Source organism: Cucurbitaria berberidis, assembly GCF_010015615.1.
Source record: "Cucurbitaria berberidis CBS 394.84 unplaced genomic scaffold K460scaffold_2, whole genome shotgun sequence".
NCBI classification, from domain to species: Eukaryota; Fungi; Ascomycota; class Dothideomycetes; order Pleosporales; family Cucurbitariaceae; genus Cucurbitaria; species Cucurbitaria berberidis.
The window spans coordinates 623102-643622 of NW_024468936.1; the positions used below are offsets into that span (position 1 = coordinate 623102).

Consider the following 20521-nt stretch of genomic DNA (forward strand, 5'->3'; position numbering starts at 1 on the left):
AGGCAGTGACGTCGCTTATCGCACACGGCAACCGCTGTGTTGACATTTGCCTTGTTTGGGGAAGGCGCGACCGTGCATTGATGCACCGAAGCCGCATCCTACAACAGCGTCCATGCACCTGCTCTACATCTTGCGGTCGCAGCGGCTTTTGCATCATTGTTACCTGCTGTTAGACAAATTCTTGGACTCACGAATGTATTCAGGACTACATACGACTGCTTCGGCGCCCTCAATGCGCGCAGCAGAGCCATATGCGCTCATGTCTCCTCCGATGAACGATGACCCGGGCAACGTCAAGGTTGTAGTGCGATGTAGGGCCTTTGTGAGGAGAGGTAAGCATACACTCTCAAGGACAATGCATCGGATATTAACCGAAAGTAGAGAAGGAAAAGGGCACGCGCTGTCTGGTTCGCATGGACCCAGCAACACAGAAGACAACGCTCTTTGCACCCGCGACCGACGACTCCAATACGCGAAGAGCCTACGAAGACAAGGAGTTCACCTTTGACCGCTCCTACTGGTCGCATGACGAGACCGACCCGCACTATGCTCACCAAGAGGACGTCTACCGCTCCTTTGGCGAAGACTTCCTCGATCACAACTTTGAAGGATACCACACATGTATATTCGCATACGGACAGACGGGATCAGGGAAGAGTTACACCATGATGGGAACACCAGACAACCCAGGGCTTATTCCACGCACATGCGAGGAGCTGTTCGACAGGATAGCGCACGAGCCCTCACCCAACACAAACTACCACGTCCAGGTGTCCTACTTCGAAGTGTACAACGAGCATGTGCGGGACTTGCTCACGCCGAAGACGACCCCACCCATCTACCTAAAGATCCGAGAGAGTCAGAAGGATGGCGTTTATGTGCAGGGCTTGACTGAGGCAGAGGTCAAGAGCTATGCCGATGTGGCACGCCTGATGAAGGTTGGCGACTTGGTGAGCATGAGCGCTATACTGCTCTAAATGAGATACTAATGAGTGTGTAGAGCCGAACAACCGCATCCACCAAGATGAACGACACCTCGTCACGTTCGCATGCCGTCTTCACGATCCGTCTCAAGCAGATTACACATTCCCTCCTCTCTGACGAGACTATCGAACGCACTGCCCGCATGCGCCTTGTCGATCTAGCAGGTTCTGAGCGCGCAAAGTCTACAGAAGCTACTGGGCAACGCTTGAAGGAGGGAGGCCAGATTAACAAGTCCCTCACCACACTTGGTCGCGTGATTGCTGCACTCGCAGACCCTCGCCGACATGGTAACAAGGGGAGGCGGCCACGCGAAGTCGTCCCATATCGAGATTCGGTCTTGACATGGCTCCTGAAAGACTCACTGGGGGGCAACAGCAAGACGGCTATGGTAGCCTGCATCGCGCCAGCCGACTACGACGAGACTTTGTCCACTCTCCGCTACGCCGATCAAGCGAAGCGCATCCGCACTCGTGCCCTAGTCAACCAGGACTGCATGTCTGCTGCACAGCGAGATGCTGAGCTCACCGAAATGGCGGAGCAGATCCGGAGCTTGCAGGTCAGCGTCAATGCCGCCAGTCAGCGCAAGAGAGAAGAAGCAACAGAGCTGGAAGAATACCAGAGACAGGTCGCATTGATGCAGCGACTAATGGAGGAGAATCGACAAGTCTCAGCTGCAAAGATCAAAGCCCTGTCTAGTGAAGTCGAAGAGCTCCGACCCGCCAACGCCACACTCCGTGCAGAGATTGACTCGTTACGCCGTCATCTTGCGCTCGCGCTTGGAGAGCTCAAGAATCCGATCGTGCTGCCTCCGCCACAGTCCGTGGGCTCGCCTAACTTTGAGCAGGACGAATGGCTGGGTGAAAGGGATGGTAAAGAGAACCCTATTCCCGCTCCCACTGATGGTGAAGTCAGCGATAACGACTCTGATTCAGGATATGATGAAGGCGACCACGATGAGCTGGCACAGGAGCTGCAGAACGAGGCTGAGAACTTCTTGAAAGATCTCGGGGTCTTCCGCAAGAAGGTTGGGAGCGATGTTGAACGATTTGGAGTCCGGGAGGCTCTGGCTCATATCGCCTGGAATTGAACGCGACCGAAGCTGAAAGCTGGCCTTTTTCTTGCCTATACTGCAGGACTGATGTTAGAGAAGAAGTGTGTGTGATACGAACTTGGTTTACGAAATGCATTAAGCGGAGGCGTTCTTTTATTTTGTCATGAGCTTCGAAGTTTGTGGATAGTTTAGTAGTCTATAGTATCTAGTAGTAATCGACACGATTATCTCATGATGACTGATGTGGCTTTGTGAGCAGATTTGATTCACGTGAGGGCTGACACTTGACTTTCGAAGTCCACCTCGGCGCGCTGAGCTCCAGCACAGACGTCAACCTCGATCCTCAAGCTCCAGGCACCACAACATTCACATGGCGCCATGATCTCCCGGTAACCACCACGACCATGTCCAAGCCAACTGCCAATTGGGAAAAGGTCGGCGACAAGTTTTATCGCAAGGTGCAACTCTACACGGCCGTCTTCGACCAGGACCTTGAGCTCGAGAACTACAATGTAGTGGGGGCGCCGTACAGCGGTGCTGTAGGTAGGTACGTCCCGCCTTCCTGCCGTTGAATGTGCAATGCTTGGAACCCGAGACTGATCACAATAGCTATATATCGCGATGAAGAGAAACTCCATTCGTACCGCGGGCCGGGTGTGTCTAAGTCGAGCATCGATATCTATAGCTGCGCCGGGAAGCTTATACGAAGCATAACTGTACGATAAGCGACTACCTTCGCGTTCATGTAAAAAGCATAAGAGAGAAGCGGTCGGCTGACATGCGACAGTGGGATAAGGGCACAATCAAAGGCTTAGGCTGGTCTGAGGACGAAAAGCTGCTCGTTGTGACCTCAGACGGCACGGTACGCTGCTACTACGACCTCCAGGGCGACTTTGCGCCTTTCACGCTTGGCCACGGTGCAGATGAACACGGCGTCGTGTCCTGCAAATTCTATGGCACTGGCTTTGTCGCGCTCCTCGGAAACAACCACCTCATCTCGGTAACATCATACACAGAACCGCGTCCCAAGCTGCTCGCAATACCGCCGACTGAACCCGTAGTATCGTGGAGTATCATACCGCCCGCATACTCACTCTCGCGTTCTGTAGAGGTGATACTCGCGATAGGCGCTACCCTCTACGTTGTCGACGCTACTGAAGCTGAAGACAGGAACTTTGATGCTGGGCCTTTCAGACACATCAGCGTCAGTCCCCGCGCCGAGTTCCTCGCCTTCTACACCGAGGATGGTAAGGTATGGGTGGTCAGTGGTGATTGGAGTGAGAAGCTCAGCGAGTATGACAGCAAGGTCAAGACGGTGCCCAAGGACATGCAGTGGTGCGGATCCAATGCCGTCGCTCTAGCTTGGGAAGACGAAGTACATCTGATTGGACCAAAAAGCGCGGCAACCAAGTTCTACTACGACACGTGGATACATCTACTACCGGACGTTGATGGCATACGGCTTTTGACAAATGACGTGTGCGAGTTCATTCAGAAGGTGCCAGACGAAGCAGTTGAGGTATTCCGCCTAGGGTCCGATTCTCCTGCTGCAAACCTTCTGGAAGCGTCTTCACTACTTGAACAGAAGAGTCCAAAAGCAGACGATCTCATCCAGCTAATACGGCCAAGCCTGGCTGAAGCAGTAGACACTTGCATCAAAGCGGCAGCACACGAATACAACATCCACTGGCAAAAGTCGCTTCTAAAGGCTGCTTCATATGGAAAGTCCGTGCTAGACTTGTACTCCTCCGATGACTTCGTCGATACTTGCGATACTTTACGCGTTCTAAATGCAGTGCGCTTCTACGAAGTGGGACTTCCACTAAGCTACGACCAATATCGCCGCATGACGCCCGAGAAACTCATTGAGCGGCTGACGAATCGTAACGAGTATCTTCTGGCGTTGCGAATAGCAGACTATTTGCACCTCCCAGCAAGTCAAATTCATGGTCACTGGGCTCAGCAGAAAGTCCGTGTTTCTACGGACCCAGAGGAAGAGATATGCAGTCTGATCGTTAAAAAACTGCATGGCAAGCCCGGTGTCTCCTTCGAGGAGATTGCACGCGCAGCCTACGATGAAGGCCGTGTTCGACTCGCAACCGAACTGCTGAATTACGAACCTAGAGCGGGTAAGCAAGTTCCGTTGCTACTCAACATGAAAGAAGAAAACATCGCGCTCGACAAGGCAATTGAATCGGGCGATACAGACCTCGTCTATCACGTCCTCCTGCACCTACGCAAAAAGCTCCCGCTCGCATCATTCTTCCGTGTCATAAACAGCCGGCCCGTCGCCACCGCCCTTGTCGAATCCTCGGCCTGGGATCAAGACCGCGAGCTGCTTAAGGATCTCTACTACCAAGATGACAGGCGCCTAGATGGCTCGAATCTCTTACTCTCTGAAGCACTTGCACAGCCCGAATTCCATGGCTCTCTCGAAAAACTCAAGTCAGCATCAAAATACCTGCAGGATTCTCGTGACAGCACCGCCATCTTCCAGCGACAGGCTATTGACGAGGCAGCGAAACTCCTCAGACTGCAAGAGCAGTTTGAGAAAGACCTCGGTCCGCACAACCCCACACCGGGTGGCACACTGACAGGGCAGTCCTTCATCGGTCTCAGCGCCAACGAAACTATTTTTCAGCTCATCCGCCAGGGACACTACAAACGTGCCCAAAAAGTGCAATCAGAATTCAAAATCACAGACAAAACATACACATACATACGTCTGCGCGCACTTGTCGCAGCACGACATTGGGTGGAGCTCGAGGAGTTTGCCAAGCAGAAAAAGAGCCCAATTGGGTGGGAACCATTCTTCAATGAGATCCTGACAGCGGGGAATACAAGGGTGGCGAGTGTGTTCATACCGAAATGCACCAACTTGACAGTTGCAGAGCGGGTCGATATGTGGGTAAAGTGCGGACTGCTGGTTAAAGCGGGGGAGGAAGCATTCAAAGCCAAGGATAGGCCTTTATTAGAGGAGGTGAGGAGTAAAGCGGGAGGTAGTGCAGCAGTGGAACTTGAGCGGTTGCTGGGGATGCTGCCACAGGGCAGGAAATAAGAGGCTAAGTAGAACTTCGTTAGGCCTGAACATTTCTATAAACTTGACAGGCCGAGGATACCCCATTCGCAATAAATACGCACCGCCTTACTCTCTTTCCGCAGCCACCTCGGAGATTTACATTGGTGCACATCATGTGCATCTCTGCAAGTTGGCAGGCTTCCCCACATTGGCCGGGGTGATCTCCGCACCGAACCCATCGCTGGTACTTGGACATCGTCATCTCGGTCTGCACTTGTCCGACAGCCTTGAACGACGAGATGACGGCAACTAATTCTGACAAGAGGTTTTCGGCTCTCCGAGCTCGGCGATCTATACATGATGTTAGATAAATCACACTCGCAGCTTGTTACCTACTGTAGAAAACAACTACATCAAATGTGAACATGAAGCTCTTCTCACTTATAACCGGCCTTACTCTTCTAGGTTCCTCCCTTGCCATCCCGTATGAGGAGTATATCCTAGCCCCGAAGTCACGGACACTGCATCCAGTCTCAGTTCACAGCACAAACGGCTCAGTCAGCAACCCAGAGAGCCTCACCACTGCATCCTCCTCTAACGGCAGCTCCATCTTCTCCGGCGATGCAGCCACAGCATACGACTTTGGGATCAATATAGCAGGCATCGTTACCCTAACTGTCGGCTCAGTTTCCTCCCCCGATGAATACATCGGCGTTACTTTCTCTGAAAGCTCGTTGTGGGTGAGCAATAAGAGCAGCGATGCTATTGCCGACGCGGGCAAAGATGAGATACTATGGTTCCATGTCACTGGGCCGGGACGATATACGGCGCCGAGAGAGAAGGAAAGAGGCGGATTCCGGTATATGAGTTTGGTTCATAATTCGACGGGGAGCGTAGAGGTTGAGGCGGTTGAGGTGCACTACACTGCCATGCCGCACTGGGGTGAGGATGCGATTGGGAACTATTCGGGGTACTTTCACTGCGATGGTATGTACTCTTTCGTTCTCTTTGATATCCGTCTTTTTATTTGTTGGTCTTGTAAGTTGATGCTTATGATCCTACAGATGAATTGCTCAACCGTATTTGGTATGCCGGAGCCTACACGAACCAGATCTGCACGATTGATCCGCATTACGGCAATGCGCTGATCCATATCTTCAAAATCAACTCTTCTGTCTCAGACGCTGTTAATGTGACGTGGTACAACAATTATACAATCACGAATGGCAGTTCGGCGATAGTTGATGGCGCAAAGAGAGATAGGATCGTATGGGCAGGCGGTAAGTCTCAGGCACTGGAATTTCAGATATAGTATAGGAGCTGATAGTGACATGTGTAGATATGGCTATCGCCGTCCCAGGTGTTGTGGTGTCGACTAATGATGTCGTCTCGATTGAAAACTCGCTCAACTCGCTGTTCGATGTCCAGAATAGCAGTAGCGGGCTGCTTCCGTATGCGGGGCGACCTTTCCCGTCAGCAACTTCGTTCACGTATCATCTATATACTTTGATCGGTGTGTCGGATCACTATCTATATACAGTGAGTCCCTCCCGGTAGTCGTCTGAGTAGTTGCTGATGCTAGTTATAGGGAGATATCGGATACCTGGCTTCATTATGGGACAAGTGGAAGCTCGCTTTAACCTTCCCGTTGTCCCACATCGATGAAACAGGGCTTATGAACGTCACTTCTCCCAGTGACTGGCTGCGGTTTGGCATGGGCGGTCACAATATTGAAGCCAACTCTATCCTCTACTATACCATCAACCAGGGGATAGCGCTTGCCGAAGCCCTGAACGACACAGCTCCCATCTCCGAATGGAAAGAGACCGCTCAACGCATCAAGACGGCTGCCAACGCGCTCCTGTGGAACAACGAATTGGGCATGTACACTGACAATGAAACCACGACCCTAATGCCCCAAGACGGCAACTCCTGGGCCGCCGTGGCAAACCTCACTCTCAACTCGTCACAAATCTCATCCATCAGCGAAAAACTCCAGGGCAGATGGACACCCTACGGTGCCCCCGCCCTCGAAGCCGCAGACGCTATATCACCCTTCATCTCTGGGTTTGAGTTACAAACACACTTCCTAGCCGCGAACGCGAGCGCAGCCTTGGACCTGATGAGACTGCAATGGGGCTTCATGCTGGATGACCCGCGCATGACGAATTCGACTTTTATCGAGGGGTACTCGAGCACGGGAGAACTACACTATGCGCCGTACTTGAACGATGCGCGCATCAGCCATGCTCACGGGTGGGCGACGGGGCCCACGTCGTCGTTGACGTTTTATGTTGCGGGGATTCAGCTCTTGAGCGCGGGTGGCAAGACGTGGCGCGTTGCTCCGGCGTTGGGCGACTTGACAAATGTCGATGCTGGGTTTAGTACTAGTCTGGGCTTCTTCTCGGCGACGACGACGATCACTAAGGGAGTGGTCGAAGTCGAATTTGAAGCACCTTCAGGTACAAGCGGGGAGGTTCGTGTACCGATTTTGAATTGCGTGGGACGAGTAGTCTTGCAGGAGGTGGATGGGAAGTGTGAGGATGTTACGGTGGAGGTTGTGCAGGCTGATTCTGCGCATGTTGTTGTAGCGGGTCTCGCTGGCGGGAGGTGGAAGGCTACGTTTACATGCGTAGAGTAGTTAAAGGGGAAAAGAAATATAGAGTAATAAGTGTTCGAAAGCTGTACAACGACTTGAATGGAAAGTACTTCAAGATAATCATGACCTGCCAATCAATGCTCTCGACGCAACATGTTCTGTCGGACAGATAGATGGAGACTGTGAAGAAAAGTCAAATGTACAGCATACAATTGCCCAAACGATCTATACCATGCCCTACTATACAGTGCGCTGTCGCACGCCAAACTTGAATTACACCAAAGCTTCTTGCTGTCTCGTCATAGCCTGTTTTGCGTGGCTTATGGCCGGACGATGCGGAGACCGTCTTTTGAGGGTGCTGACGCTCGCTTGAATGACTATAACACCTATTAGCAAATGCATGCCCTATCATGGATTCTTTTAGACTGACGTTGTCACACTCTTCCCAGGCTCGTCCGGCACCGAAACCAAGACCAACCCATGCGGGCCACGCGCGTCGCTTGAAGAGGAGGACGGAGAAGACGATACCGAAAGAGACACCAAGGCCTGATCGGATAAGCATCGACGAGAGGCAACGGTCCCACTAGTGACACTGTGTCAGCGGACGGAATTATTGTACAGCAAGCGCAGCTTATCGGCGCATATGTCGAGACGAGTAGGGAGAGGTCGCGTGAGGCTGTAGCTAGCGCAATTGGATGCTTCCAACGCCTCTTCGGGCTGCTAAAGCTGCACGTGAAACCTCCCAAAGCTTGCGAGATCGCTCTACAAGTAGGAGATGCGTGGGAAGATGTACCTTCTCGTTGAGGAGAGATTCGCTCAAGGGACGGGTGGTTCGTGGGATCGGAACGATGGGCTGGGGCGTTTCTTCGGCCATGGCTGCTGTCTGTAGCGGGGCAATTGGTCAATTCGGCGGGGCACTCGATGTGCAAGAGGTGACAAGGTGCGCTGTAGGCGTTGTGTTGAAGCTCCTCCGCGTAGATGCGCGAGCGGAACTTTGACATGGCCGGCCCTTGGCAGGTGCGACCGGGGTGTGGAGGCCCAAGCTCAACTTTTTTCCAACTGTGAAGTCGCTGCACCATCCCGCTAGCTTTGCAACCACAACGCGATTGAGGTGACAAGATGGCGCCAATTAAGCCAGTAAGACTCGTGATATGTGTTACTTCAGGATGCCACTAACATACGTCAGTCCTCGCGGAATGAACCTGCGCCCACCCGCCCGCGACTGCAGTCCATCAACCAAGATTTCTCAGATCTAGACGAACAACTTCGTCAAGCCGCGCATATAATAGGGCTTCCAGGCGACTGGACGGTTATAGAAGAGGGGGAGGTGCGATCTACGGTCATACAAACTCTTGTTCGCGCACGAGCAGAGTGGGTTCTGCGCTGGGTACTGGACAAATTGAAGGATGAGGCGGATGCAGGCAAGACTGCACGGGGAAATGCCACAGCATGGCAGCTTTTGGACTGGATGATGCACGTGCTCCCAGTCTCACGTAGCGCACCACATCTACGCGATGCTGGCTTTCCTTCTATCCTCGAGCGGACGCTACTGGAGAACTTCGATAACGACTCTAGTCTCCAATCCTCTACCTCTGATGACGTCCACATGGAGGATGCTTCCGAGTCGAGTGAGACGGTTCGCGAGGATTCTCAGCCATCGCGGAAACGAAAGCGAGGAACAGTCAACACCAGTCCCTCGAAACGGGCGGCGCTTGTATCCACCAACCGCAAACAGCTATTTCATGTAGTCAGAGCTGCTATAGCCTCTATCGCAAATTTGGCTACGCCGGACAGCAAGAGCGATGACATCACACAAACTGAGCTTATGAAAATGGTGCTAAGGACCGAAAGCGCGCAAGCTTCGCGAATCCTGAGGTTCTGGTTCACGGCTGTGCATCAGATCATGGCTACCGCTTCATCTTCGGTTCAAACTACGCCAAATATAGACCAGTACCTCGACCTTTCCCTTGCCCAGGGAATATGGGAACTGCGTGCTGTTGACTCGAAGGATGAAGCAGGAGCCTCCGCTGATGAATTCAGCACGGAGTGCCTTGTCCCTGCTCTGTCACTTCTCGATGGTCTCACGTCGACACGTCAATCTGAGCATACGCCATGGTCATCAAAGGCCGTCGACCGCGCGATCCAAGTAATTGATAAGCTGTTAGCGAGGCATTTGTTTGCGCCGTCTAGACAAGTTTTCTTCGCCGATGTCCCTGTGGAGTCTGCCAACTCTGGCTCAAAGTTTCGAGAAGCGAAAGCGCTAGCTACCTACCTAGAACCGCTTCGTGCAAAGCTCCTCCAGGCTGCACAGATTGAGGATGCTGGTGAGACTCTGCCCGCCGACTTTGCGCGCCTTTTCGACGCCGTACCACATCTACTAGACTTGGCCATACGTGCTTCGCCCTCTAGAACACCTAAAGGCAGGCTCGTAGAAAAGCCATGGATCCAGGCGACCTTTCAATCGCTTGCTGAATGCGCAGGGTGCTCGCTGAGCGCTCCGCCAACGCATGTCACACGCCAGACCGCTGTCGCTGCTCTTGGTGGCGCTCTTCGCACTCTTCAACTGCACAACGTTAGTATCGATTCTGAAACATTGGAGAACCTCTTTTGGTACCATTGCGGGGTCAAGTACCCTGAGCGCGAAGCCAAGGAAGTGCACTGGTCACTGATTGCTTCCTTGATTCAGCTTGATCCTTCAGTGTTTGTTGCAGAACCAAAATCAACCGGCCTCAAGAGTACACAAAAGCAACAGGCTGATCTCGCGGAGTTCATCTTCGAACAGATATCGGTCGTCGAGTTCGGCGTTGGCTTCGCTGATGATACACTGCCGGACGTCATCGACCTAGTAAAGGTCGGCAAGCAAACCAGTTTCCGCACAGGAAGGACCGAAATACTCGAACGCATCATTGTCCCACTAATGTCGGCTTTCGCGCGAAACCGAAATCTACTTGGTTTTCTCCGCAGGTGGGACCATCAGTTAGTGAGGAGCTACAGACATGACAACCGAAAGGCCCTAAAAGAGCGAAAAGATCCTATCTGGGAAGATCGCACGATCAACAAAGCTTTGATGGGGTTACTCGAACAGTCTTTGACGCAAGGTCAGATTGCAACTCTAATGCAAGAGCACGCCAAGCGCATGACTGAACTTGGCGACGCCATGGAGACTGAATCAAAAGAAGGCGTCAACGTCAAGAAACTCGCTGCTTACAAAAATGCCTCGAGTAGCGCGGTAATGCTCCCAGCCATGCTACAATCGATCCAATTGGATGAGACTATCGAATCTCTCAAGCCACATCTTCACTCACTACTCTTGTCCTACATTACCTGGGTACAAGTCGATCGCTACAGTTTGCATTCACGGCTTGCCTTCTCCTGGTTCACTTTGTGCCAACTCTTGTCGAAATTGTGGCCCATCGAGCTACATAGCTCCGCAAAGATGCAACAAGAATTGCTCATTCCGCTCGTTGAACAAGCTACGAAGGACATGTCTTCAGCACGCAAAGATCAAAATGGGAGACGCGTAGACTCGCTCACACGTGCAGCAGCGATGCTTTTCTTGCTCGATTCATGCGACCATTTGAAGACTGTACCAGGCTCCGAGGACCTGATTCAGACAAGTCTACGCAAAGTTATGAAATGTCTATCTTCTAGTCATCTTGAGTCGAAGGAATACGCGAAGATGATCGAGTTCTTTTGCGCCGATTTTGTCATCCTATTTGGACATCTGAACGCAGAGGCATGTCAAGAGTCACTACATACATTACTCTTGAGGCTATCAGAATTTGACGTTGAGAAAGGTAGTCTCATTAGTAGCTCGCTTTCTCGGTCAATCATCGAAGAAGGAAGCGCGTCACTCCAAAACGCGTACTATACGGCGCTCCTAGAGATCCTTTCACGGGACAAGGAGAGCCACCTGCATGGCATGGTTCTCAAATCGTTCTTGCACACGCACCCTTCGGCGTTTCCGCGAGAAAGAAGGGAAGCAACGTTAGACCGGCTAACCGAGCTTGTTGCTTTGCAGCCATGGGCAACAACTGAACTCCTCAGTGTTATGGCGCATCTAATGGTGGTACCCAACGCAACATCCAAGCTATGCACCGATGGCAGCGTCATTTTCGACATTGCTGATAAGCTTAACAAGCAAGGCCGAAACTCGTCTGCATCGCTGCAGCTATTCCGGCAAATCGTAAAGTCGATCCTCGGCCATGTCATACCAAACCAAGATCAAGCACAGAGCAACTTGTTCCTCGATGAGTTTGCTGGTATGCTTAACTCAATCACGAAAGCGTCGAAGCAATGTTCTGCGCCGAGACTCTCTATCTTGCGTGCCACAATCTTGGCCCAAAAACAAATGGAGCTGCTTGACATCAAGCGATACGTTAAGCTGCTCCAACAATGTCTCACTGACGATGGTGATGAAACTGCTCCCCTAGAGGAGGTTCTGGACGCCTTCAACGATATACCTACTTCCGCGCTGGAGAAAGCTGATTACCTCGCTAAAACGGGGGCATGGCTTCGCACATGGGTCAAGGACAACAGCGACCTAGACTCCTACATGGCGTCCCCCGGTCAAAGTCCACTTGAGTTGGGTGAATATGTTGCACGCCTTCACAAAACTGTGGCCAGATTTAAGCTTTATCCCAGCGAGAAGTGGCTCATTGATTTGACTCTAAGGCTGTCAAAAGAGCCGATCGCCGACGGGTTGAAAAGGTCTGCGCTCGAAACATTGAAGGGGGCTCTATCGTCTCTTCCGACTCAAGACAAGCTGAGCTTAGTCCCTGTCTTGACTGATGTCACCAATCCACTTGATCGAGCAGCATCTTATGGTATACTCAATGATCTCATCATAACCTGGGACGACAAAATTGAAGAGGGTGTCGGGTTGAAGCAGAAACATCTCGCGTTACTTCCTAGAATTTGTGTTCTGCTTGTCGAGAGTCCAGACCATGCATGCTTCAACGCCCTTCTCAACAGCATCAACACTATCCTTAACGATAGACCCTCCTTCGCCTCGCAATATGGCATCGAATGCGTTCTCAGCGCCCTCGTCAAAGTCACTTCGCGAAGCAGCGCAGCGCTCTCAGCTCGCCACGCCACCGATATCTTCTCCCGCCTCTGCGAGACAAGCCGCCTCATACTACTAGTACATCGCGGTCGTCTAGGTGGGCGCTTCCACCTCCTCCTTCCACTGCTCCAGGGCCTGTTATTCTGCCTGTTCATTCCGAATGTTAGCCGCAGTGGTGCTCTTCCATCTTGGCTACGAACAGTCACTTCGACCGACCCTATCCGCCTCAAGGCCGTAAACGCGAATCAATACTCACGCCTCCTCTCCACGCTTTGCAACCCCCCGCAATCATCTATTACCAAAGCGCACCACTACCAATCCTCTCGCAAATCAAAAGATCTCAACGACCCTGTCAAAGCCGCGCGCGAAAAGACGAGTCAATTCCTTTACCCGCTTCTTGCGTCGTTTTGCCGCTTCCAATTGAACGGAAGGCTAGAAGCGGGAGTGAGAGAAAAGCTAATGGTGGGGATATTTGAGGTAATCGGGACAGCGGGTTTGCACAAGGAGGCGCTTGATGCCATGTTTGCAGGTTTAGGTCGGAGCGAGAGAGACGTGTGGAGGGGCTTGTGGAGCGAGTGGGAGGGTGTTCATGGACGGAGGCAGGTGCTTGGGCACGGCGAATGAGGATAACAGTAGACGATTGGGGCAGTTGTAGTCAGTCGCGAGATATCCCAAGACAGCTATTCAGGCTTATATCTGTCCAAGCCGGGGATAAACGTATTTCATACGTAACGCAGATACCTGCTTTGTTGACTCTATCTACTCGCACTGAACTAACCGCTTACTGGCTGATTCTATGAGTTCCATTGCCTTGCAAGATCTCTACCATGTACCCGCCCTCTTCTTCGCCTCCTTCCTGACTATGCAATTTGGACATACTGAATCAGTATTCTAGTACTCCTCATCGCCGGCTCTAATTGATGGTTATGGGAGTCGACTTATCTCAAGCGGCTACCCTCGTAAGGTTAAGCAGCAAGGAACAAGGGCCTTAGAATGTGAATGGTGAAGACTATGCTCTTCCAACATTTCTATGGCGGTTTTTGACGTCGCTATTACGATTGATCATGAGAAGCCACTTTCGATGTTCAGGCCCTATTACAGTTGGCCCTTGCCCTTCGGGAAGTACAACGTCCGCAGGTTGCCCATAGGCAGCTTCTCAGATCTGGATACATCCTCGACGATAGCGTTGGCCAACTCAGCCGGAAGGAATCCTTTGCCACACATTCTGACGGTCCTCCATATCTCATTAATCCTGGTACTCTGATGTAAGAATGTGCGTGAGCGCTTGAAGTAATCTTGCACGAGTACGTTCTTTTTTAGTTCCATAGTCCTGTCCATAGAATCGTGCCATTTCCGAAACTCGTCCGCATCTCGCTCCAACCATCCAGGTACCATATTATCCGCCTTCGATAATGCGAGGCAGATGGGTGCTGTGGCCTTGTCCCATGGGATACGCGAGGAGTCATTTTCCCATTGGTCGAGCAGAATGTGGAGTAAAGTCTCGTCCAACATCCAATACAGGCTTACCCGCTGGCTGTGCAAAAATCTTTCGATGCCGATCTTCTCGTGCCGAAAAACGTTTACCGTCCAGTCGACTAATAAACAGCCAGCACCAGCCCAGTGCTGTGGTGCCTGCGCGGCCGTGGCATTAGCCAAGGCTCGCACGGTTGTGGTGAAGGTTTTGGTTCGATGGAACAGGGCCTGGTACATGATGGAGATCTCTGGAAAGCGTTCCGTAGAAGAAATGACTTCGAAATTGGCCATCAATATTTCTACTTGCAGTTCGCGCTCGAGAACAGTAGGCAGCGGCTGTTCTCGCCACCTTTCTTGAGCAGCCCTGGCGCGATCGATGACGGAGAGCTCTCCACGGGGGGCTTCACTCGCCCCTGAGCACATCTGGGAGGCAGGGATCGCGCAGATACCATGTTCGTTCGGAGCCATTGGAGTAGTAGTTATCGTAGCGGTGATTTTAGGTGTGTTCGTAGTGTCGCACAAGCGCGTGGTCCGGTGTTGGGGCGCCTAAACACTACATCCCGGCATGGTAGCTACCCCGCTCTTACCCATTTCTTTCGAACTATTTCACTGACTTGAAGGATTATTGCGTATACTCAATGATTCTTAGGATTCAATGTTAAAGGGGCCAAGAAACGTCATGAATGAGCTGAGTTTGAATGTGCCACCGCCACCAAGAACGCTAGCGCCCCAAATCTGTGAGTGATTCTATACACTACTCCTCGATTCCCTCTCACGCCCAGTCTTCATTGCTATTATCCTTTGCTATGTCCCCACTCATTATGTTCAGTTCCAAGTTTCCATTGTTCTCCACACGCTCACATCTGAATAGGTTGCCTGATACCAAGATCTCCGCTGCGACTTGCTGCTCACTCTGTGAAGTTACGCGTGGCGCGCCATTGGTTAAATCAAAGATATTTTATACAAGATGTACCCATGTCGTTGAGTATTCAAGATCACACTAATAAAAAGACCTAGAAAAATGCTGTGCCTTTACATGTGCGAAGCATATCAGTGCAGATATATGCGTTCTGGCTCGATGTGATCATTCCTTGCCATCTTAAAGTACATCATTATCACAGCGATTAGTGAAGGACTATACTAGGAAATTTTTATATGGGTGAAGTCTTCAGCATAGGTCTCCTGTTGTGTTAGAGGCCCACTGTAAGAGGAGTAAACGTAGTCCACCGAAAGCACTTACGCCACGATGTCCCTTCTGGGTATTTACAGACATTGGAACCAAACTCCAACTACTAAAAGGGTCAAATAATCCATTTTCCATTTTTATCCATTGTAGATGTCGGGCTTGGAACCATGGTTGGCGACCGTCTCGAAGCCTATCTTGGAAGAATCAATGTAATCACAAACATCTCCGCACTCAAAGTACTTTCACAGAACAAGCGATAGCTCAACTAGGGCGTAGGCGCTTTGAAAGTCCTCTTAGATGTCGGGCTGGGCCATCATAGACCGAATGTATCCAGTGGAACATCAGGGGTCAGATACCGCAACCACGGTTTTTGGCTTCAGATTGTCTTAGAACAACCAAAAAATAACCTTATTAATGCTGTCGCAATTGACTCGATAATTTCGTTACTGGGTATCCGAGCTCCCACAGTTGAATATTTAACAGGCTCGACCTCCGCTCTGCTAATCTTCCTTTTCTTTACCGCTTACACTCAACAATTCCTTCACCACATCTTCCAGCAACACACTTTCTACCTTCAACCTCCTCCAGACTTCTACACGATGAAGTACTTGGTTGCTATCGCAATCAGCCTCGGCGCTGCTGCCGCTGTCGCCGTTCCCGCGAGCGACACCAGTTCCTCCTCCTCCGAGCTTGCCAGCGAAACTCTTGTTTCCAGTTCCTCCTCTGATCTTGCCAGCGAGACTAGCTTGGCCGCCAGGGACCCCCAACGTCGCCCTCGTCCTCGTCCTCGTCCTCGCCCAGCTACCATTACCATCACTGAGACCGCTACTTCTTCTACCACACAGCCAGCCTCTACCGTCACTGTCACCGCGGAGCCTTCTACTGTCACCGTCACTGTAGTTTCTACCACCACTACCATGGAGGTAACCACTGCTACTACTACCGAGGCGACTATTGAGACGACCACCCACGCAACTACCGAGACTACTACCGAGGCGGCCACTGCTACTACTACGGAGCAGATCACGGCTACTACCACGGAGGCGACCACTGTTACCAGCATGGAAGAGCCTACAACCAGCACCGAGATCAGCCTCGTGCCCACGACTACTAGCGAAACTACCACGACTACCGAGTCGACTACATCCGAGGCCGAACCAACCACAACAACCACCACGGTTCCCCCGACTACCACGTCCGATACCACCACAGCAGCTCCCGGTACCACGACGGTTGCTGTCCAACCCACCGCCACGACCACTGCCACGACCACCGCCACGGGCACGACCACGACCACTGCTCGTATGTAGAGATGGCATGAGCCCCAGGGAGTTAGTAACGCTACTCCGTTGCCAGGTGTCTCGGTATTTGCTTTCTTGTGGTTAATCCCGTCATGGTGGAGTACGGAGGAGATGTGGTAAAAGTCGCTCATTAAAAGTGTGTATGTGTTTAGAGTGAGACACCTGTTGCAATATACTGTCTATAAACCCCATCGACGCTCTTTGTTGTGATGTGTGATGTCTATACCGAGTATTTCCTTCCTTGATTTTGCCCATTGTAGAGAGGAGTAATGACTTGTTTGGCTATGGGCATCGCCTCTCGCTACCATAGATTTAACACAATGAACATGTTGTATTTGACAAAGCGGGGATGAGATGACAATCAGGGGTGATAAGCGGAGATGGAGCGGAGATTCAATGGAGATAGACCGGGGGTCTCGGAGCTACCCGTCATAACGAAAGACGCGGGGGGGGGAGCTGCATTATGACGACGCCGTCATTCATCACCTCTATCCCTTTGCCATGTTCAAAATGTCCAAGACTGCCTCCTTACCTCCCACCAAGTCCTGGAGGGCATCCGTCAAAGTACTCTCAGCCACTTTGTCGATATCCTCCTGGCTTTCGATCCCGACTTCCCTCAACGTACTCGGAAGCTCAAGATACTTGACAAAGTGCTCCACTGCATCTGCAAGACTCGTTTCTTCCAGTTTCAGAATCTCGTTCCATATGTTCAATACTCTTTGCTGCACCTCCTTCTGCTGCTCGGATTTACTGTAGGTGTGGCGGAGGACGGGGGCCAGCATAATGCAAGAAGTCACGCCATGCATGACACCGCATACGCTACCTAGCTGGCGTCCAATTGTGTGGGAAGCGCCCATAGGAACGCCCCACAATAAAAGACCCATCATGGCGTTCCGGCTACCGAGCTGACAATCGCCGATTCCCTCTAGTAGCTCGTCGCGGTTTCCCTCACTCGCGCCGTCCTGATAATCTTTCAGGCCTTTGAGGAGTATCGTGAGGGCGTCTTCCATATGATCAAACGCATCTTGGGTACATTTCTCGTTGACCATCGTCTCTACGCAGTGATCGACCGCACGCATGCCTGACGATGCCCACAATTTCTTGGGCGAGGTAGAGGCAACTTCGGGGTCAAGAAGGATGAGATCTGGCGCCGCGTGCTCGCTTGCGAAGTGTTTTTTCTTGTGTGTGTTGGGATTCGTTGCGGAGGAGTTATTGTTCCATTCGCTCGCGCTCAGGCTTGTCGGTACGAGAATCAGCTTGACCGACGGGTCCTTCAGGTTTTCTCCTCTACTCTTCTCTTGATCGATCAGTGCCTCCATCGCTTCCACTGTTAGATTCTGAGTATCGAGGTTCGTCTGCATCAACCGCGCAATCTTGCAAGCATCCGAGTAACTGCTACTTCCTATACTGACCAAGCAGTCTGCTTCTGTCTCGTTCAACAGCTTGGTAATCTCCAGGATGTCGTCGTAGGGTGAGTGTGCACCAACTCCGGACTTCGTGCCTACTATGAACGATCCCATCTTCACTTTCAGCTTCTCTATGACATCTGTCGCCTCATCCAGAGTCTTGGAATGAACCAGCAAGATACGTCGACAACTCCATTCTCCAATCGCAACTACGATATCCTCTAAATATTTCGACTCCAAGATCGCGTTATGCCCTTTACGGGCCGGAATAGGGAGCTGCTGGATCGTGCGCTTATCGCGGCCTGTACTGTAGAAGCTGTAGTTGGACATGGTTGCTCTCGCATGACAGAAAGAAGAAAGAATGTGCAACAGAACAGTCCGATTTTATGCCACAAAGCGTTGTCGTCAGGGTGAAGGTGGTACTACCGTGACGAAAGTCTTACGCAATGCCCCATCCACCCCGCAGACACGACAAACACCCCACTACACTCACACTGAAAATGTCTCGAAAACTTGCCTTCTGCCTAGAAAGTTGGACAGCAAGGTCTCAAGAAGCGAATCGACAGAATCGACGGCCCTCATGGGCCGAGCAAGGCTGCGATAGGTTGCGGCTGGTCAGGGTCTTCGGGTCTCGTCTCGACCTTCCCTCCTCGCTTGCGGCGCTGGAATGGGCGCTGTCTTTGACATTGGCCAGATTCGTGGCAGACCATAATACGCGGGTGGTCTTTGACGGCCTAGTGGTTGCTCGAGGCAAAAGTGTGAGCTCTGGCCAACGACTTTGAGCCAACTTAAAAGCCAAATCGGCGTATTTGCGATCCGTGGGGCGGTGGTTGTGCAGATGTTGCGCAGGAACGTGAAGGCGAGCTCTGCGACCTCAAACAAAATAACCGGGTGTCTAAAACGTGCAAGCGTGAAGCTAGTTGCCCTTCCCGTCGCGAAACGTGCCATAGACTTGTAAAGCACCTTCAATGCTCTGTATGAGGCCAAAGAACACTGTTAAACTGAGGACTACGATGGCCACCCAGAAGGTATACCATTGCACGCCATTCCGACGGTCGTGAAACCATTGCGAAAGTGTTCGCGGCGTGGCCTCATCAAAAACTTGCTTCAGTACGACCAGACGGTCATGCCAGTATGTAAAGTTTTCTATCTGCCTGTCGTCGGTCTTGAGATGACCGCACAGGGTGATGTGGGGATCGAGATCGACGAATGTGGGCAACTGACGACACCAGTCGCTTACGGCAGGATCGGATTGGGGGAAGAGGAGAGCAAGCGTGCGAATCGTTTCTGCGATGAGGCCGTCGGGGAAGGTTGTGCTGTTAAATGTCAACAAGGATCTTATAGACGCTGGACATTTGCTCTCGTACTTGTGCAGTTGGCATTTCAAAACGGATGCGTGGTGAAAGACGTAGAGTTTCGTGTCGTCGTCTGTCAGTCGTAGGTGGTCTAGAAGATTGCTAGTTGGCAAGATGTCCACGCCCGCTATGCGATCGAGATTCAACGCATTGAACACGCGCTGGAGCTTTACGCCTTTGTGGCCGAGCCACGGAGTCGCGTCAAAGCCAGAAGCCACACACTTCTTGATTGAATGCCTAGTCCATTGTAGCTGTCGCCTACCACAGAAGCCATATTGGGTATTCCCGAAATCGACCATGAGCCAAAGGCTCGCAGCAAGGTCTATGGAGCGATCGACGAGCTCGTCCTCGTTGTCATGGGCTTTTGTAAGCTTTGCTCGCAAGTCCAGTTGTATGTCTTCACGCGATTGGCCTTTGTCCAGCGCGATGACAACGTCGAGAACATCCTGATGTGTGCGTGCGAGGACGTGTCTTCCGCCATCATGGAGCGCTCGTTCGCATTCTAGGTGATAAAACTTCCAATAGGCCTCGAATGGGCCATCTTCATCATGAGAACGAAGTGGCCAGGTGGGTGGAGGTCCCCAAAGGGTATTGCTCACGAGTGCTTTGGTCGAAGGGTGGAGTGTGTCGAGGAGAGAGGCGGATGGGGAAGCCATAGCGCTAGCCTCAAAAGAGAAGTGACGATGTGGGGTACTGGGCCAGAGAGCAAGCAACCTCAGAAGTACAATCTTCACTCAGGACAATGACAAACTTCAACGGACACACCGTGGCTATAAGCACCCATTCATATCTGCACTATGGACGAGATCTACCTAGTGCTGCGCATGCGAAATAAGTCTCGATTCGCGTAGTGTCCTGCAGCTTGCGTTGCCTCAGCCGCAGCTGCGCATTAAGCCGCGTCTTCATCTCACCAATCCCGCCACATGAACACACTCATATTCTGCTCAGTTTGCCCCCACTTTGTTGTGCCAGAATGAACTGAATGTCGATAACCGCCACTACCTTGTGGGAAACGCCAACCATGAAGGCATTAGCCAGCATTCGACGAGGCAGGACCTTGCGCAATGCAAAGGCTGGGACCA

At 51.8% G+C, this 20521-nt stretch overlaps 9 protein-coding genes across 9 annotated transcripts; 5 read left to right on the plus strand and 4 right to left on the minus strand.

Moving 5' to 3' along the window:
• Positions 1 to 112: 112 nt before the first annotated feature.
• On the plus strand, positions 113 to 2071 carry K460DRAFT_279449 (kinesin family protein-like protein; the record flags this gene model as incomplete). The annotated part of the gene is made up of 3 exons (XM_040928330.1): positions 113 to 332; positions 379 to 950; positions 1001 to 2071. 3 exons carry the CDS (start codon positions 113 to 115, stop codon positions 2069 to 2071), a joined length of 1863 nt encoding a protein of 620 aa, XP_040789664.1.
• Positions 2072 to 2439: 368 nt separating this feature from the next.
• On the plus strand, positions 2440 to 5093 carry K460DRAFT_279171 (vacuolar protein sorting-associated protein 16; the record flags this gene model as incomplete). Its single annotated transcript, XM_040928309.1, has 3 exons — positions 2440 to 2578; positions 2645 to 2751; positions 2823 to 5093. The coding sequence occupies 3 exons, from the start codon at positions 2440 to 2442 to the stop codon at positions 5091 to 5093; spliced, it is 2517 nt and encodes an 838-aa protein (XP_040789665.1).
• A 386-nt stretch (positions 5094 to 5479) lies between these two features.
• On the plus strand, positions 5480 to 7695 carry K460DRAFT_277942 (glycoside hydrolase family 78 protein; the record flags this gene model as incomplete). The annotated part of the gene is made up of 4 exons (XM_040928212.1): positions 5480 to 6041; positions 6119 to 6334; positions 6394 to 6593; positions 6643 to 7695. The coding sequence occupies 4 exons, from the start codon at positions 5480 to 5482 to the stop codon at positions 7693 to 7695; spliced, it is 2031 nt and encodes a 676-aa protein (XP_040789666.1).
• On the minus strand, positions 7602 to 8552 carry K460DRAFT_363208 (DUF543-domain-containing protein). The gene is made up of 3 exons (XM_040932777.1): positions 8447 to 8552; positions 8084 to 8236; positions 7602 to 8030 (listed from the first exon to the last, which is right to left on the minus strand). Exons 1-3 carry the CDS (start codon positions 8525 to 8527, stop codon positions 7974 to 7976), a joined length of 291 nt encoding a protein of 96 aa, XP_040789667.1. The 5' UTR covers positions 8528 to 8552; the 3' UTR covers positions 7602 to 7973.
• A 220-nt stretch (positions 8553 to 8772) lies between these two features.
• On the plus strand, positions 8773 to 13342 carry K460DRAFT_402471 (uncharacterized protein; the record flags this gene model as incomplete). Its single annotated transcript, XM_040936527.1, has 2 exons — positions 8773 to 8790; positions 8840 to 13342. The coding sequence occupies 2 exons, from the start codon at positions 8773 to 8775 to the stop codon at positions 13340 to 13342; spliced, it is 4521 nt and encodes a 1506-aa protein (XP_040789668.1).
• A 235-nt stretch (positions 13343 to 13577) lies between these two features.
• K460DRAFT_53542 (uncharacterized protein) lies at positions 13578 to 14917 on the minus strand. Its single transcript, XM_040938498.1, has 2 exons — positions 14818 to 14917; positions 13578 to 14759 (listed from the first exon to the last, which is right to left on the minus strand). Exon 2 carries the CDS (start codon positions 14657 to 14659, stop codon positions 13814 to 13816), a length of 846 nt encoding a protein of 281 aa, XP_040789669.1. The 5' UTR covers positions 14660 to 14759; positions 14818 to 14917; the 3' UTR covers positions 13578 to 13813.
• Positions 14918 to 15976: 1059 nt separating this feature from the next.
• K460DRAFT_352288 (uncharacterized protein) lies at positions 15977 to 16798 on the plus strand (the record flags this gene model as incomplete). The annotated part of the gene is made up of 2 exons (XM_040931637.1): positions 15977 to 16679; positions 16734 to 16798. The coding sequence occupies 2 exons, from the start codon at positions 15977 to 15979 to the stop codon at positions 16796 to 16798; spliced, it is 768 nt and encodes a 255-aa protein (XP_040789670.1).
• A 368-nt stretch (positions 16799 to 17166) lies between these two features.
• Positions 17167 to 18414, minus strand: K460DRAFT_402474 (Dehydroquinate synthase-like protein; the record flags this gene model as incomplete). Its single annotated transcript, XM_040936528.1, has 1 exon — positions 17167 to 18414. One exon carries the CDS (start codon positions 18412 to 18414, stop codon positions 17167 to 17169), a length of 1248 nt encoding a protein of 415 aa, XP_040789671.1.
• A 586-nt stretch (positions 18415 to 19000) lies between these two features.
• On the minus strand, positions 19001 to 20095 carry K460DRAFT_402475 (uncharacterized protein; the record flags this gene model as incomplete). The annotated part of the gene is made up of 2 exons (XM_040936529.1): positions 19001 to 19400; positions 19452 to 20095. The coding sequence occupies 2 exons, from the start codon at positions 20093 to 20095 to the stop codon at positions 19001 to 19003; spliced, it is 1044 nt and encodes a 347-aa protein (XP_040789672.1).
• Positions 20096 to 20521: the final 426 nt, after the last annotated feature.

What these genes read in the sequence shown, in the direction of transcription:
- K460DRAFT_363208 (XM_040932777.1), bottom strand. Translation starts at nt 8,527, where the DNA reads ATGGCCGAAGAAACGCCCCAGCCCATCGTTCCGATCCCACGAACCACC. An exon ending in AATCTCTCCTCAACGAGAAG is followed by an intron (nt 8,237 to 8,446) that starts GTACATCTTCCC and finishes CAGTGTCACTAG; the next exon opens with TGGGACCGTTGCCTCTCGTC. An exon ending in CCTGGGAAGAGTGTGACAAC is followed by an intron (nt 8,031 to 8,083) that starts GTCAGTCTAAAA and finishes TAGGTGTTATAG; the next exon opens with TCATTCAAGCGAGCGTCAGC.
- K460DRAFT_53542 (XM_040938498.1), bottom strand. Translation starts at nt 14,659, where the DNA reads ATGGCTCCGAACGAACATGGTATCTGCGCGATCCCTGCCTCCCAGATG.